The sequence below is a fragment of the Colobus angolensis genome, unplaced genomic scaffold (genome assembly GCF_000951035.1).
Source record: "Colobus angolensis palliatus isolate OR3802 unplaced genomic scaffold, Cang.pa_1.0 Scaffold18, whole genome shotgun sequence".
NCBI lineage: Eukaryota > Metazoa > Chordata > Mammalia > Primates > Cercopithecidae > Colobus > Colobus angolensis.
In genome coordinates, this window is record NW_012114932.1 from 289,941 (window position 1) to 304,650 (window position 14,710).

The following is a 14,710-nucleotide window of genomic DNA, read 5'->3' on the forward strand; positions in this document are numbered from 1 at the left end:
GGGAGGCGGAGCTTGCAGTGAGCTGAGATCCGGCCACTGCACTCCAGCCCGGGTGACAGAGCAAGACTCTGTCTCAAAAAAAAAGAAAATTTAAATCTGTTCCCATCAAATAAAATAATTATTTTTAATTCAAAATAATCAAATAATTAAAAATGCAAACTACTGAATCAGGTAGCAGATCTGATCAGTAAGTGGAGGGTGAGAGCTGTGAGGCACTGTCTTGAAATTAAAAAAAAAAAAATTAAACCTAGATAACTGTTCTGTAATATCTTACAAGGAGCCTCTCTCTCTGCTTAGCATTTGGCTTCTATTCTGTTAATATTCTGAACAAGTCTAGATGTTGTACTCAAAAAAGAGATTTTTTGGTTCCAGATCATGGCACAGACATAGAATGAAATCCCCTTAGGAGCGGCAGGATTCCCTGACTGTAATCCGCGAGAACAGATCCTTCATCCTTGAACATCACTGCTAAGTGAGGCCTAGAACTAAGGTGCTAGAGGTAAGATGCACCTGTGTGGAATGGCTGGGCCTCTTTTTGGGAAGTTTTATCCCCGACTCCTACCCAGGTGTCCAGAAGGACTCTCCTGGGTCATGGACCAGCAGCTCACTTTTCCAGCTAGGGCAGTCAAAACCAGAATCATTCAAAACACCAGGGCTGCTGAACTACTTTCACACCTACCCTAGAGCAGAGCCTGTCAATTCACAGCAGTCAAGGAACAAGTTGTAGGCTCTGCTTTTGTTTAAAATATGAACAAGTTGAAAGGTGTTTGTGCCCGGCCCAGCAGGAGATCCTCCCCTTTCTGGCCATAATGGTATACCCAACATACCGCCTGGGCATCATGGCAAGGGTTCCAGGAAGCATCAACTCACCAGTTTCTCTGGCTGAAGGCGGGGATGCTGGTCAGGCTCTGATCACTGGCAGGGTAATACTGCGCATACGATGGGCGGGTATAGGGGACTGATGTGCGTTTGTCTTCCTCATAGCTTTTCTTTGCTGCTTTTTTCTCAGCCTTGGTTAGCTTGTGATCCTTTCGGTTCAGGAGCAATGACTCATGCTCGAAAGGCTCCTGGGGACACAGGAGGATGTTGATTTAGTTATCAACATGGCTGATGGATAATGAGCCTTACTTTGAGACCAAGAAAAGAACTGGCTGTCTCCAGCACTAGTGAAGAGACTGCTCATAGATACACAGGCTGGTCTACTGTCTTTCTGTCAAGAGTGTAATTTATAGCTCTAACCTAGTACCAGCTTTAGACATCAAAGTCTGCCTTCCCTATCAAAAGAATGGGGGAGTTCAGATAATTAACAAACTACATTTTTAGAAATTTCCCCTCTCTTTCTGCTAAGAAGACTCACACTGACCAAATTATTATACATGGCTAACCTTAGCACTCCCAGGACCAGATTAGGGGAGGGGGTAAGTGGTTGGGGAAAGGGAGGGGGACTGAGTGGGGCAAGAAAAGAAGCCCTTGAGTCCAAGTCACCTGCATGAAACATCACTTTGGATGAAGAAAACAAGCTTACAAGACAAGCCTCCCTTGACAGAAAGACTCCCACTCCGGGGACTGCATGCATACCAAGTTCTTACCTTGGTGATGAGGTGAGGGTACTTCAGACAGGCCAGTTGCAGGACTGACTCCTTGATCCCCTTTATGTTCAAGGAAACTTGGGGAGCTGGCTCCTTCTCAACAAAGTGCAGTAGGTTTTCCACCTCTTTCCGGGTAAAGTTCAGCATTGGATTTAGATCATCCACCACCCGATCTAGAAGGATAAAAACATGGAGAAAGTCAGCACACCGCATTAAAAACTGTAAAGGTCAACAGAGAGAAGTAGCATAACTGTCACTAATAATGAAAAGTCATCCCATATCTGAAAGTCAAAGACTAGGTCTGAGGTTCTGGTGACACTGGAAACATCATATAAAGGGAGAACTTGTATAACAAGCTTGGTTGTTATCATTAAACTCACCTTCAACAAGTTGAGGTCAATTACCTTTTAAGCAATTTGAATCAGAATGAGATAGGAGGAAATGATGGCTTTCTCAAAGCCTGCCTGTGTTCCCATATCCTGCTCCTCCTCTCCCACCCTTGATACTAAAAGGCTGTATAGATGTGCCTCTCTGAAGTCTGGAAGATGGCCCACCTGACATGCCCTGCTTGGAAATCTGACGGTCATAGATCTTCTTTTCTAGAGTGTAATCAGCCACAAGGCGATAGATGTAACAGGGCTTTTTCTGGCCATAACGGTATACCCGACATACTGCCTGGGCGTCATGGCAAGGGTTCCAGGAAGCATCAAACACCACCACTCGGTTGGCACCAATCAGATTCACACCCAAGCATCCGGCCCTTTAAAAGACAAGCCAACAATCACAGAGTCTTTAGTCTTAAAAAAGGTTTTCAAATCAGTTTTGCCTTCTGTGACTTCTGCCCCAATATCACTCTGTCCTAAGCCCTAAGCACAACATACTCAAGGATTTTGCTGTCCTGCTGATAAACAGTACATTCCTCAAGCACTGAAAATTGTGCCCTGAAATCCAACATGAAAGTGTCTACCAGCTCAGAAAGAAAACTTACTCTCCTCTTCTCTGTACCAAGTAAGACCCCCACATCCTGGCCTTGGAGTGATGTTCCTTGGTGAGGGGAAACTTCTGCACACAGATGTTTCCACTATTTTTAGTCTAACAGCTTAGGAGAATGACTGGCTCACAGCCTGCCAAGGGCATTATGATGGCAGAAGGCAGCACAGCCTTCAAGCTGCTTGGCATGAGACAATGCCATCAGCCTTTTACAGTTACCTTGCACTTTCTCCTTTTTAAAGCACTTTCACATTCAGCACATCATCTAAGCCTCATAACACTCCTGAGAGAAAAGCCAATTAAAACCCTTGGGTATTTTTTGTTGCTGTTGTTTGTTTTTTTCAAAAATGAGACAGGGTCTCACACTGTTGCTCAGGCTGGAGTGTAGTGACTCAATCAGAGCTCACTGCAGCTTCAACCTCTCAGATTCAAGCCATCCTCCTGCCTCTGCCTCCCAAGCAGCTGGGACCACAGGTGCATGCCACCACACTCAGCTAATTGTTTGATTTTTTGTAGAGACAAGGTATTAGTATGTTGCCCAGGGTGGTCTTGAACCCCTGGGTTCAAGCAATCCTCCCACCTTGGCCTCCCAAAGTGCTGGGGTTACAGGCATGAGCCACAACCATTGTTAATGAAGGTCTCAAAAAATTTTATGATACTATCATGACTGCCCTGCTAACATAATTTCCTTTTGAAATCCCCTCTCTGACCCCAAAAACAATTACAAACCTAAGCTGATCTCTTCTGAGGGAGTTTTGGGGTACCAGCCCAGGTGGCCAACAGCCTGTACAGATTCCTTTGACCTCGCCTCTTGGGATCCACTCACCTTGTAGAAAGAAGGAACAGCCAGGTGGTGAGGTTGCTGGGATCATTGAACTGATTAATGAGCCGCTCCCTCTCAAAGGCAGGGGTGCTACCATCTAGCCCTAGGAGGAAGGAAAACCATAAGAAGTGGATATATTAGAGCAAGGATATACAGCAAAATCACTGGGCAATGTTTTAAAGAGCAAAACAAACAGAAACACAACAATGCTCAGATCTCACCCCTTGGACATATCATGGGCCTACAGTAGGTAAGGCCCAGGCATCTATAATTTGAAAATATCCCCAGGTGATTCTCAGGTGCACCATGGATTATAAACTACATTTCTCCCCTTTAGTTCTTAGGTCAATTCTAAAGCCAAGAATCCTAGACTTCAGAGTGTATAGTAATCACCTAGGGAATTTGGAAAATACTGGCTCAAGGTGACCTCTCTGCCTCAGTCTTGTGAGTCCTGGTGAGTGCAGAAGGACTAAGAGTTTGTGTTTTGATGTGGATTATGTTCCTCTACTAGGAATCTGCATTTTTAACAAGTTCCTGAGGCTAAGAACTTGCTGTAAGGAGACATAAAGGAAATACATCTGGAACAGTAGGATGAAACACATGAATGAAAGGCGGGAAGCTCAAAAGAGGGAGAAAAAATAGCCTTTAGGGCTGGGTGCAGTGGCTCACGCCTGTAATCCCAGCACTTTGGGAGGCCAAGGCGCGCAGATCACGAGGTCAAGAGATTGAAACCATCCTGGCCAACATGGTGAAACCCTGTCTCTACTAAAAATACAAAAATTAGCTGGGCATGGTGGCCTGTGCCTGTAGTCCCAGTACTTGGGAGGCTGAGGCAGGAGAATCGCTTGAATCTGGGAGACGGAGGCTGCAATGAACTGAGATCGCGCCACTGCACTCCAGCCTGGCAACAGAGTGAGACTTTGTCTCCAAAAAAAATACTTCAGTTAAGAAACATAAATAGTAAGGGAAACACTTATCATCTTGAGTAAACAGCAAAATTAAGGGCATGAAATACCACATGGAAAACTAACTGAATTACTACTGTTGTAGGAAGCAACAGTTTAATTGCTTGGTACTGGGGTTCTATGTCAGGACCCAACCTACCTTTCCAACCTGAGTTCCAACAATTTCCAAGCACAGCTCACCACTGAGTTATAGGGCAAGCTCTGAGCCACACTTTGTGCTGGGGGTCTTCCTGCTACTCCCTGAACCTCCAGCTCTCTAAATCCTTCCATTAGGGCAGTGGAATGAGGGCGACTTCTCCACACTCCCACTCCCCATGGGATATCTGGCAATGTCTGGAGATATTTTTGGTTGTCAAGACTGAGAGATACTACTGCCATCTAGTGAGTAGAAACCAGGGATGCTATTAAATGTCCTATAATATACAGGACAGCCCCTTAAAACAAAGAATTATCTGGCCCAAATGTCAGCAGTGCTGAGGTCTGTATTTCTCAACTTTTTTTTCATTACCACCCCACTAAGGAATGATTTTTTTTCCCCAATGACACTATGTCCTCCATGAAATTTAATACCACAGATATACTGTATATCTGTTTATGTACTGTATGTATATCTGTGACTTACACATTTTAAAAGTTAAGATTTCCACCCCCTGCTCAAAAAAAAAAAAGTTCATCCCCTTAAAGTATTATCTCCCCCACAGAGAATGCATGATCTAGGCTTGTGTTCACTCTGATCTTTCAGCCTGGAATGATCCTCAGGCAACAATAGTCCTGTATATTCAAATCCTCCCCATTTTTGAGACACCTTGGCCAATCATCCTCACCAGAGCGATTCTATCCTCCTTAGAACCCCAGTTAGGGCACTCAATTGTTCTTGAATTGTCGCATCTCAGATGAAGAGAAGGCCTATGCCTTCTATTTCTCTATACTCTCCCATCTCTCTCAATCCCCCAGCCCCTAGTACGGTACCCTGTACGCAACGGCTGGCTCTTAGTATCCCCCTGCTCCTTAGCTAATCACAAATATTCCTATGCATTTGATGGAGTGGAGAAAAAGAAAAGAGAGAGAAGGAAAGGAAACCCTTAAGCAGACCTTGCCAAGGCTTCAAGAACAACGCAACAATGAACTCACGGAAGTAGCTAATGTTTCGAACCCACTTCTGTGCTCCTTGCCCCTCGGCACCAGGTGGACAGGGTACTTCTCGTTTTCCAAGGAATTCCTCGATGAGAGCCAAGGTGGAAAGACTCTGGCTGAAATGGAAAACATTTCATTCAGATAGCTCCCAGAATCGAGGGAACATTGTTCCCAACAGGTTCATACTCTTGTACAACTTTCTGACAATGGGAGCTCCACAACCTAGCACTGGTAAGAGGTAACTCTAGGCTGGGCACGGTGGCTCAAGCCTACAATCCCAGCACTTTGGGAGGCCAAGGCAGGTGGATCACTTGAGGTCAGGAGTTCAAGACCAGCCTGGCCAACATGGCAAAACCCCATCTCTACTAAAAATACAAAAATTAGCTGGGTGTGGTGGCACATGCCTGTAATCCTAGCTATTTGGGAGGCTGAGGCAGGAGAATCACTTGAACCCAGGAGGCGGACGTTGCAGTGCAGGATCACGTCATTGCACTCCAGCCTGGGCAACAAGAGTGAAACTCTGTCTCAGAAAAAAGAAAAAAAAAAAGAGGTAACTCTCAGTTCGGCACAGTGGCTCACGCCTATAATCCCAGCACTTGGGAGGCCAAGGTGGGTGGATCACCTGAGGTCAAGAGTTCGAGGCCAATCTGGCCAACATGATAAAACCCCATCTCTACTAAAAATCCAAAAATAATTAGCCTGGCATGGTGGCACGTGCCTGTAGTCCCAGTTACTTAGGAGGCTGAAGCAGGAGAAATGCTTGAACCTGGGAGGTGGAAGATGCAGTGAGCCAAGATCGCGCTACTGCACTCCAGCCTGGGCAAGAAGAGTGAAACTCCACCTCAAAAAAAAAAAAAGAAAAAAGAAAAAGAAAGAGGTAACTCTACCAAGAACAACCAAGGGTATCCTTCCTAGCACATAATGGGAGCAGAGTCATCCACATACTTACGATTACCACCACACTGAAAAAATACTCTCTTCATTCTTCACTTCCACAATTGAAAGTTTCTGGGGTTTAGCTCAATGCAGAGTAACAAATAGCATTTAGCACTAAACACTACCACTGCATGAATATACATCAGATATGATTATGGGTTTTACTAGAGAGACAAAATCACTCAACTGCTTCCAAGATATTATGAGAGCCAGTGTCTTTAGAAGTGATCCATAAAATCAACACTAGGCTCTCCCCAAGCTAGAATCACTGCTGTCCTCTCAAAGTGTGTCACATGTGGAAGCCCTCACTCTGAGGCTCCTGAGCCAGGCTCCTGCCACTTGATTCTTCTTGGAACATAATCTGGTCAGATTATAAAGGAGGAGAAGCAATCAACTTCATTTTCCTGGGGAGTCAAGTCTTAATGAGACTCAAAGCTCTAGCCAGATTGAGAATATAACTTGGAGCAAACTACATCACTTATTTGGCTTTATAGACAAAGCTTAAAACTAAAATAAAAGGTTGGGGAGGGATAGAAGATTAAACCAAGGGTCAGCAAACATTTTCCGTAAAAGGACAGATAGCAAGTATTTTAGGCTTTCTTGGCCACATAGAGTCTCTGCCGCATATTCTTTGTATGTTTTTTACAACGCTTTAAAAATGTAAAAACTATCCTTAGCTCTCAAAGTAAACAAAAACAGGCCAGAATTTGAAAGATTAGACTCTAATGCTAACCTAGGGTTCTAAATTGTTCTCTGTGGAGAAATCAAATTGGGCAACGAAAGAAACTCCAGGAGACAGACAACATGCAAGAAGGTCCTCACAATAAGCACTTGTTGGGGGGGGATGGCCTTGGTCTTGTTCTGTGGTGGTTTTGTCATTCTTTACCATAGACACACAGCCTCAACTGGAAGTTTCTCATCCTACCTAAATACAAGGATCTTGTCCCCAAGCTTCACACTTTCCTCAATCAGGTGGAAAAGCAGTACCATCTTGGGGGAGTTTTCTAAGACTCCAGTCTGGTAATTAGTCAGAAGGTCCTTGGCCTGCAAGAGAGAAACAAGGCAGCTTGGAGCAGGTGCAAGGTCAGATCACTAGAAATAAAATTCTTTCCTTCCAAGGCAGCAGCTCACTGGCCACCTTTGTAATTCCATAAAGAGACCCTACCCGTGCATCCCCACCCTTTCCCCAGGCAGGACATGCACCACCCCTTCTCAGCAATAGTTTATGGTTCCTGAAGGATCTGTTTGACTTACCCATTCATATGTGACGATGTTGTTGCCTCGCTCCTGGAAAGGGTTGAAGCCAACACCCTGTAGGAACTTGCTATTGGTTGCCTCTCCCATTGAGGAAGCCAAGGGGCTATCTTCTCCCTTGCCTTTTGTTCCCTGTGGTGGACAGCGGGCACTGGTCCCCGCGGAGCCAAGTTCTTCCACGTCTAGGTCCTGCTCATTGGCCAAGCTCTCCTTCTGAAGGGCTTCATACAGCACATCAGGGTGATTCCAGATCTGAGGTTCAAGGAAAGGGAGAGGGGACACAGGACAAAGAACAATCCAAGGGTGTCCCAGGAAGTCTGGAAACACATACTTGCTCAAACACACACATCCCACAGTAAACACTGTCACACCAAAAATTAAAGTCAGAGCCCTTCACAGCCAAAGAGCCTGCATATTTGTTTTCTTTTTTTTTTTTTTAGAGACGGAGTCTTGCTCTGTGGCCTGGGCTGGAGTGCAGTGGCCGGATCTCAGCTCACTGCAAGCTCCGCCTCCCGGGTTGACGCCATTCTCCTGCCTCAGCCTCCCGAGTAGCTGGGACTACAGGCGTCTGCCACCTCGCCCGGCTAGTTTTTTGTATTTTTTACTAGAGACGGGGTTTCACCACGTTAGCCAAGATGGTCTCGATCTCCTGACCTCATGATCCGCCCACCTCGGCCTCCCAAAGTGGTGGGATTACAGGCTTGAGCCACCGCGCCCGGCCTAATTGCATATTTGTTTTCATTACCAGTTCTGGTCACCATGACACATGAATGGGAGCATTCATACCAGGAGCCATGCCAGTAAGTATGTTTGCTACATAATCAAAAAAGCTGTCACAAGCCTTTTTGACATTCTTATTCAAATAAGAGTAAGAATGTTCCAGTTTCACAGTGTGGCTACAGTCTGCTACTGTATAAAACTATAGAAAAAAATGTATCTGACTTATAGTAGATCAATCACATATCATTTCAGGTAGTATTCCTAGCAAGAGTTGAGGACTCCCAGGAGAAGAGAGGAAAGGAAGAAGGAAGGATGTAGTGACACCAAAGCATCATCATAGACCATGTTTGCCTTAGTTTCCTGGCCTTGACCCAGCACTGTGGCTATAAAAGAAATATTTGGAAACCCCTCCTATCCCCAGACACATACCTTCTGCTGACTTATTAAAGCAGTGGTCAATTAAGAATAATACCTAACAGGTCTGCTAAAGAGTAGCCAGAGATAGAGGTACAAAGTCAACGAAACAGGTCCCTCAACAAAAGAATGAAAGTGATCTCAATCTGATTAGTATCGAATCCAATGGAAGGTATCCCTAATAACTTGTCTAAGCTATTTATCTCTTGAATTCTGATTATGCTAGCAGTCAAAAACACTGCCCCACAGTATTTTTCCATTATCCCCCTTGGTATAACAAGTTGTGCAGCTGAGTTGCACACTGCAGGGAGCATCAGTTACATTACACTGTATGAATGGCACCCCCAGGAGTTACGTGGTACACAACCAGCACCTCTCTCCTTGGAGCCCCCAAACCTCCAGTGCAGTGAACTGAGGTGGCCCCTTCTCACTTTATTCTTCCTTTATTGAAGATTCTCAGTAGGAATAACTCCCTTGGGACCATGTGTATCCTTAGTACCCATCTCAATCTTTCCTGAGGTCCCAATGCACCTTGCAACACACGCAGAATGCCTTAAGGGGGTTCAGCCCCAGCCAACCGCTGCTACCACAGTCCCGGAAGCGATCCATGAACTGCGTGTACAAATCTCGCTGGATCTTGGAGAGCCGCACAAGGATCACGTTTTCTTCCTTGGCAGGGAGATGAATCTTCAGCACAGTGTGGCCTCTCCTACGGAGGCAAACAGATCAGAAATGGCAAGGTAGTGTGGCCAGGAGGGGTCAGAGCAAGATAAAAACAGAGCCTTTTGCACTCCTACCACACCTCCCTCTTGAGGATCTCAACATGCACTGCAACCTTGCAATAATGCAGAGTGGTTCAACAACCAAGAAGAAACTCACCTTAAGGATGAAAACTAACCCTAAGGCAGAGTGACCTGTCCCAGGTCATGTCTGACTGCATGACAGAGACAGGGGAACCTGAGGTTCTTACTTTAATTTGGGCTGCCTCTCTGAGCTTTCGCTCCATATGCCACGTCAACAAGGAAAAATGAGGGGTCTGCTTTAGACTAGCCTAAGGTAAGTCAGCAGAATGGTACCTTTTACTTGCTTCTCTCAGCAAGTAAGAGAGGTGTCTCCAGTACCTTTAAAGATAACTTTTGAGAGAAGCACTTCTAGGCCAAACTTTCAGAGAATTGAAACAGTGGACATCCACCATCTGCTAGCTTGTCACAGGAAGCAAAGTTTTACTACTGCCCCAGGGAAGGGGCCCTCCTACTCCAACACCCTACCCTGTATAACAGGCTTGGCATGCCCTTGGCAACAGAGCCCTCTGGAAATTCAGGAAGCAGGACCCTGAGGATGGCTCACCTCTGCACAAAGCCCTCCAGAAGACTGTGCAAGACATGACTCCGGTACCGCATGAGGCGGACATCCTGAGGTGTGCTGTCAATACATTGCCCGTTCAGGATAGGGCGTTCAAACATGTTGCTGAACTCCTGCCGGGTGCCAAGGAAGTCTGGGCGCACAAAGTCCACCATGCACCAGTACTCAATGAGGTTGTTTTGCAGAGGGTACCCAGTCAGCACCACCCGGCGGCGAGAGCGGATATTCTTCAGAGCCTGTGAGGTGCTGGCCTGGCAGTTTTTGATGCGGTGTCCCTCATCACAGATTACTACATCAGGACCAGGGCGGCATAAAGCCTTCTCAAACTCTAGGGAGGGAAGAGGATCCGGAGTCAGAGGGTGACAGGGCCTGCTCTTAGTCAATAATATGAGAAGTAGGGGTGCACCCTGGAGGAGACAGAAGAAATGAAGGAAGCAGGAAGCAAGAGTCAGCCCCCCTTGGTGAGAGGGTGCCAGCCATTCAAGCTCCTGGATATGACTGGTATGACTTGGTATGACACTAATCTGGCAGTTGACTCTTGCAATAAATATCCCTTTCCCCTGTTCCTTTCCTTACTCTGTTTTTCTTTATGTGAAAAGTATAACTGACTTGCATTCCTAGGGCTTGGACCAACTGGGCAGCAGAGAGAGGGACCTTACAGAGTGCCAGCCTAGGATTAAAAATGCATCTGGATGAAACCAATGGGAATAATCCAGACACTTTAGTGTGCTCTCACCATTGCCAGCGTCTTGACTCCATCTGAAGGCTGGCTGGTAGGAGCTAGCTAAAGGACAGGGTCTTCCCGCAGTTATTCTCCAGTCATTGCTAAATGGCAAATTCATCCCAGCTCTACCATAGAAGCAAACCTAAAACAAACACAATCTCATAGATGAAGAGACTTATAAAGTGAAATGGCCTCTGAGCCCTTAAAAACTTTCTTTCCCAAATGAGCAAAGGCCCCTTAGAAGATGGAGTAGAATTAGAACTATGACAGGAATGGTTTTCACTAAAAGCAACTGGGATACAGTCTTTTTTATAAATTCACAAACAATAGTATTACTACTTTGTCTTTATATTAGTGATTTAAACACTTTATATTTTCTTCATGCCTTCTCAGAACATCTCTAGAAAGTGGTAAAGGAAATGGTTACTATTCCAACTCTTCTGTGAGAGAAACAGGGACAGACGAACAGAGGAATCTCCCCCAAGCCAGTGTGTGGCCTGGCCTAACCATAACTGCACAGCTGGCAGAGAAAGCAGTACCTTCTAAGAGCCATTGGAAGTCATCCTACTCAACTTGGGAACCAGGATTTTTGATCCATGGTAACAATTCACATCAATAATGCACTTTACATCTGACTAGGTGCTATTAGTAGACATGATTTCTTTTTTCGTGAAACACCAACAAGAGTATTCCTGGGATAGGCTGCCCACCTCTCCGAAACTCCTGCTGCCGATCTTCCTCATCTAGATCAATGATGACTGGGTGAGAACGTTTCTTGGTTTTCTTCGGTCTACCTGTGGCAAATGACTTCTTCAGAGTGAGGAGTCTGTACATCTCGTACCCCATCAGCAGCACCCCACCCTCTGACACCCAATCAGCCATCACTTTAGCACGAGATGCCATCGTCCTGCAAGGTAAACAGAGAAAACTGTGTGAGATGTGAATTATATCTCAAGAATTATTGTTTCCACTGCTCCCAAGGAAGAATTGCTCACAATCAAAGCTGTGTTGATGTACATTCAGAACTTCTTATTACCAAAGATTTCATGTGGCAGCAAGCACAGGGCTAGCCTACCACCCAAGGACCTCCCATCATCCCAGAGAAACTAATTGCACTCAGGATGAACTGGATCATTGATGGTTGTTAAACAACAAGAAACATAGCAATTCAACTACATAAGGCAACAGAAAATGACAATCCCCTTGGATATTCAGGCATGACTACAACTCAACATTTGAAGGAGCATTTCAATCCCATGATAAATACAAGGTCACAGAAGGAAGGGCAAATTCTGCAGTTTACTTGCCTGGGCTCAAGTGAATAAAGAGCCACAAACAGTAAAGAGGAAAGAGAAGAGACCAGATGACCCTCAGTAAGTCACTCCACTTCCAAACACCAGAGCCCTCACTGTATTTCATTGATTGCATGTGGACTAAAAGTCCTGAAATCTAAGAAAGCAGAGCAACCACCTGTGAGGTCAACTCATCATCTCCTCATTTTTATGTGTGTGTCCAAACATCACAAAAGGCACCCTCTGCAAAAAATACAGTAAGTCTACCTTCTCAATTATCCATACCACTGAGGGGAAAGGTTAGCATATAGAGCTGGTTTGTTGGACCAAGAAATAGCTTTAGACTTTTGGAAATCAGGTTGACTTTATGGCATACATAGATAGATAATTTTATTTAAATCTAAAACAAAGTGAGACTTACACCTTTCAAAGCTTTGAGAGTTGTACCATTAAAGGTCAACTGCAGACCAGTGCTTAAAAGAAGTGACTAATGATTAGGTTTTTAAGAAAAGTGAAATGTAATAAGAAAAAAATTAGACAGTAGAGGCCAGGTATGGTGGCTTACACTGTAATCCCAACACTCTAGGAGGACGAGGCGCGTGGATCACCTCAGGTCAGGAGTTCGAGACCAGCCTGGCCAACATGGCAAAACCCTGTCTCTACTAAAAATACAAAAATTAGCCGAGCATGGTGGTGGGCGCCTGTAAACCCAGCTACTCGGGAGGCTGAGGCAGGAGAATCACTTGAACCCAGGAGGCGGAGGTTGTAGTGAACTGAGATCATACCACTGCACTCCAGCCTGGGTGACAGAGCAAGACTCCATCTCAAAAAAAAAAAAAAAAAAAAAAAAATCTGACAGTGGAAAGATCCATTGTTTCATGTTGAATTTTACTACAATATGCATGGGGAAAATATGACCATCCCCACATATTTTTCAAGATATAAAAGCCTCCTAAAGCAGAACATAGGAAATTTCTCAGGCTATTTAACTCTGGCTTTCCTGAAAAGCTAGGTAAAGAAAAAAATGAGTAGCAAGAACAGAGAAAGTGACACATCAAGAAACCGAAACAAATCTGGATGCACAGGCTACATACTCAAAGAGACTGCCTTAACATCAGATCCCAGAGAGAAGTCTAAAAGGAAAGGGGCAGAGAGGAAAGGGCAGGCCACCTACTTGTGCTCATCATTCAAGATGTGAACTTTAAAGAACCGAGGCTGGACTTCTTCAGGCTTGTTGTCAGCCGGGAGGGCTTCAGGAGGTGGAAGCCACATGTTGAACTCTGCCAGCCAATTCTGAAGAGTATTAACCTATTAGAAAGCCAAGTCCAAAAAGAGAGTTTTATGGAACAACTCAGAGCCGAGCTCATCAAGCCTTTTGATGCCCAATAAAGGCATTAACGCAGAGCTCTTCAGAGGAGGGACTTAAGTGGTGCCTTCCCAAAAACTCTTACCGGCACAATGGCAAGGACTGTTTTGGCTGGCGTGTGGCGGAAGAGGACATCGACGAAAGAGATCACTTGCAAAGTTTTCCCCAGACCCATGCTGTGGGCCAGAATACAGCCAAAGCCACTGCTGGTCTTAAACCTCTCCAGGGATTCCACCAAGTTATCGTAAAGGAACCGGATTCCGCCAATCTGACAAGGGACAAAGACAAATGTCAGAGGGGCTCAAAAAGATGAAGGCTCCAGTTTTTACTCACTTTGTAATTAGTAAGAATTAAGTAAATGAGAAGGCATTATAATAGATAGCAGGTGTGGATGGCCATAGAAGATTCCCTGTACCTTGACTGGCCTATTTGCTGGTGACAGTCCTCTTGGAAAAAACAGAAAAGCATTCACTAGTACAGCGTAATGCCCCCATGTAATGCATGAATCAGTAGTGTCAAATTCCTGACGGGATCTTTCAGTCAGTCTGGTTTCCCTCAGTGTTGGGAAGCTCACCCTCTTAAGGCAGCCCATTCCATAGGAGTAGTTTTTTTTGTTTTTGTTTTTGTTTTTGAGACAGAGTCTCGCTCTGTCACCCAGGCTGGAGTGCAGTGGTACTATCTCGGCTCACTGCAACCTCTGTCTCCCGGGTTCAAGCGATTCTCCTGGCTCAGCCTCCAGAGTAACTGGGACTACATGTATGCGCCACCATGCTCAGCTAATTTTTGTATTTTCAGTGGAGACAGGGTTTCATCATGTTGGCCAGGCTGGTCTTGAACTCCTGACCTCAGGTGACCTGCTTCCCCTCGGTCTCTCAAAGTGCTAGGATTACAGGCATGAGCCACTGCGCCCAGCCACATAGGAGTAGTCCTTATTGCTAAGAGTTCTTTTTTTTTTTTTGAGATGGAGTTGCGCTCTGTCGCCTAGGCTGGAGTGCAATGGTACGATCTCAGCTCACTGCAACCTCCCATCTCCCAGGTTCAAGCGATTCTCCTGCCTCAGCCTCCAGAGTAGTTGGGACTACAGGTACACACCACCATGCCCACCTAATTTTTGTATTTTTAGTAGAGTAGAGGCCATGTT

General features: G+C 45.3%; 1 protein-coding gene across 1 annotated transcript in view; it reads right to left on the minus strand.

The window, feature by feature from the left end:
- The window catches only part of LOC105509654 (testis-expressed sequence 264 protein), a 180,953-nt gene that overhangs the window by 53,457 nt on the left and 112,786 nt on the right, over positions 1 to 14,710 (minus strand). The window contains exons 7-18 of the mRNA XM_011938979.1: positions 13,655 to 13,837; positions 13,378 to 13,511; positions 11,622 to 11,818; positions 10,173 to 10,515; positions 9,357 to 9,534; positions 7,692 to 7,943; positions 7,363 to 7,481; positions 5,499 to 5,617; positions 3,406 to 3,505; positions 2,144 to 2,349; positions 1,590 to 1,762; positions 871 to 1,067 (exon numbers count right to left, since the gene is read on the minus strand). Of these exons, the coding sequence (XP_011794369.1) occupies positions 871 to 1,067; positions 1,590 to 1,762; positions 2,144 to 2,349; positions 3,406 to 3,505; positions 5,499 to 5,617; positions 7,363 to 7,481; positions 7,692 to 7,943; positions 9,357 to 9,534; positions 10,173 to 10,515; positions 11,622 to 11,818; positions 13,378 to 13,511; positions 13,655 to 13,837 (2,201 nt within the window). The remainder of the gene's footprint in view (positions 1 to 870; positions 1,068 to 1,589; positions 1,763 to 2,143; positions 2,350 to 3,405; positions 3,506 to 5,498; positions 5,618 to 7,362; positions 7,482 to 7,691; positions 7,944 to 9,356; positions 9,535 to 10,172; positions 10,516 to 11,621; positions 11,819 to 13,377; positions 13,512 to 13,654; positions 13,838 to 14,710) is intronic.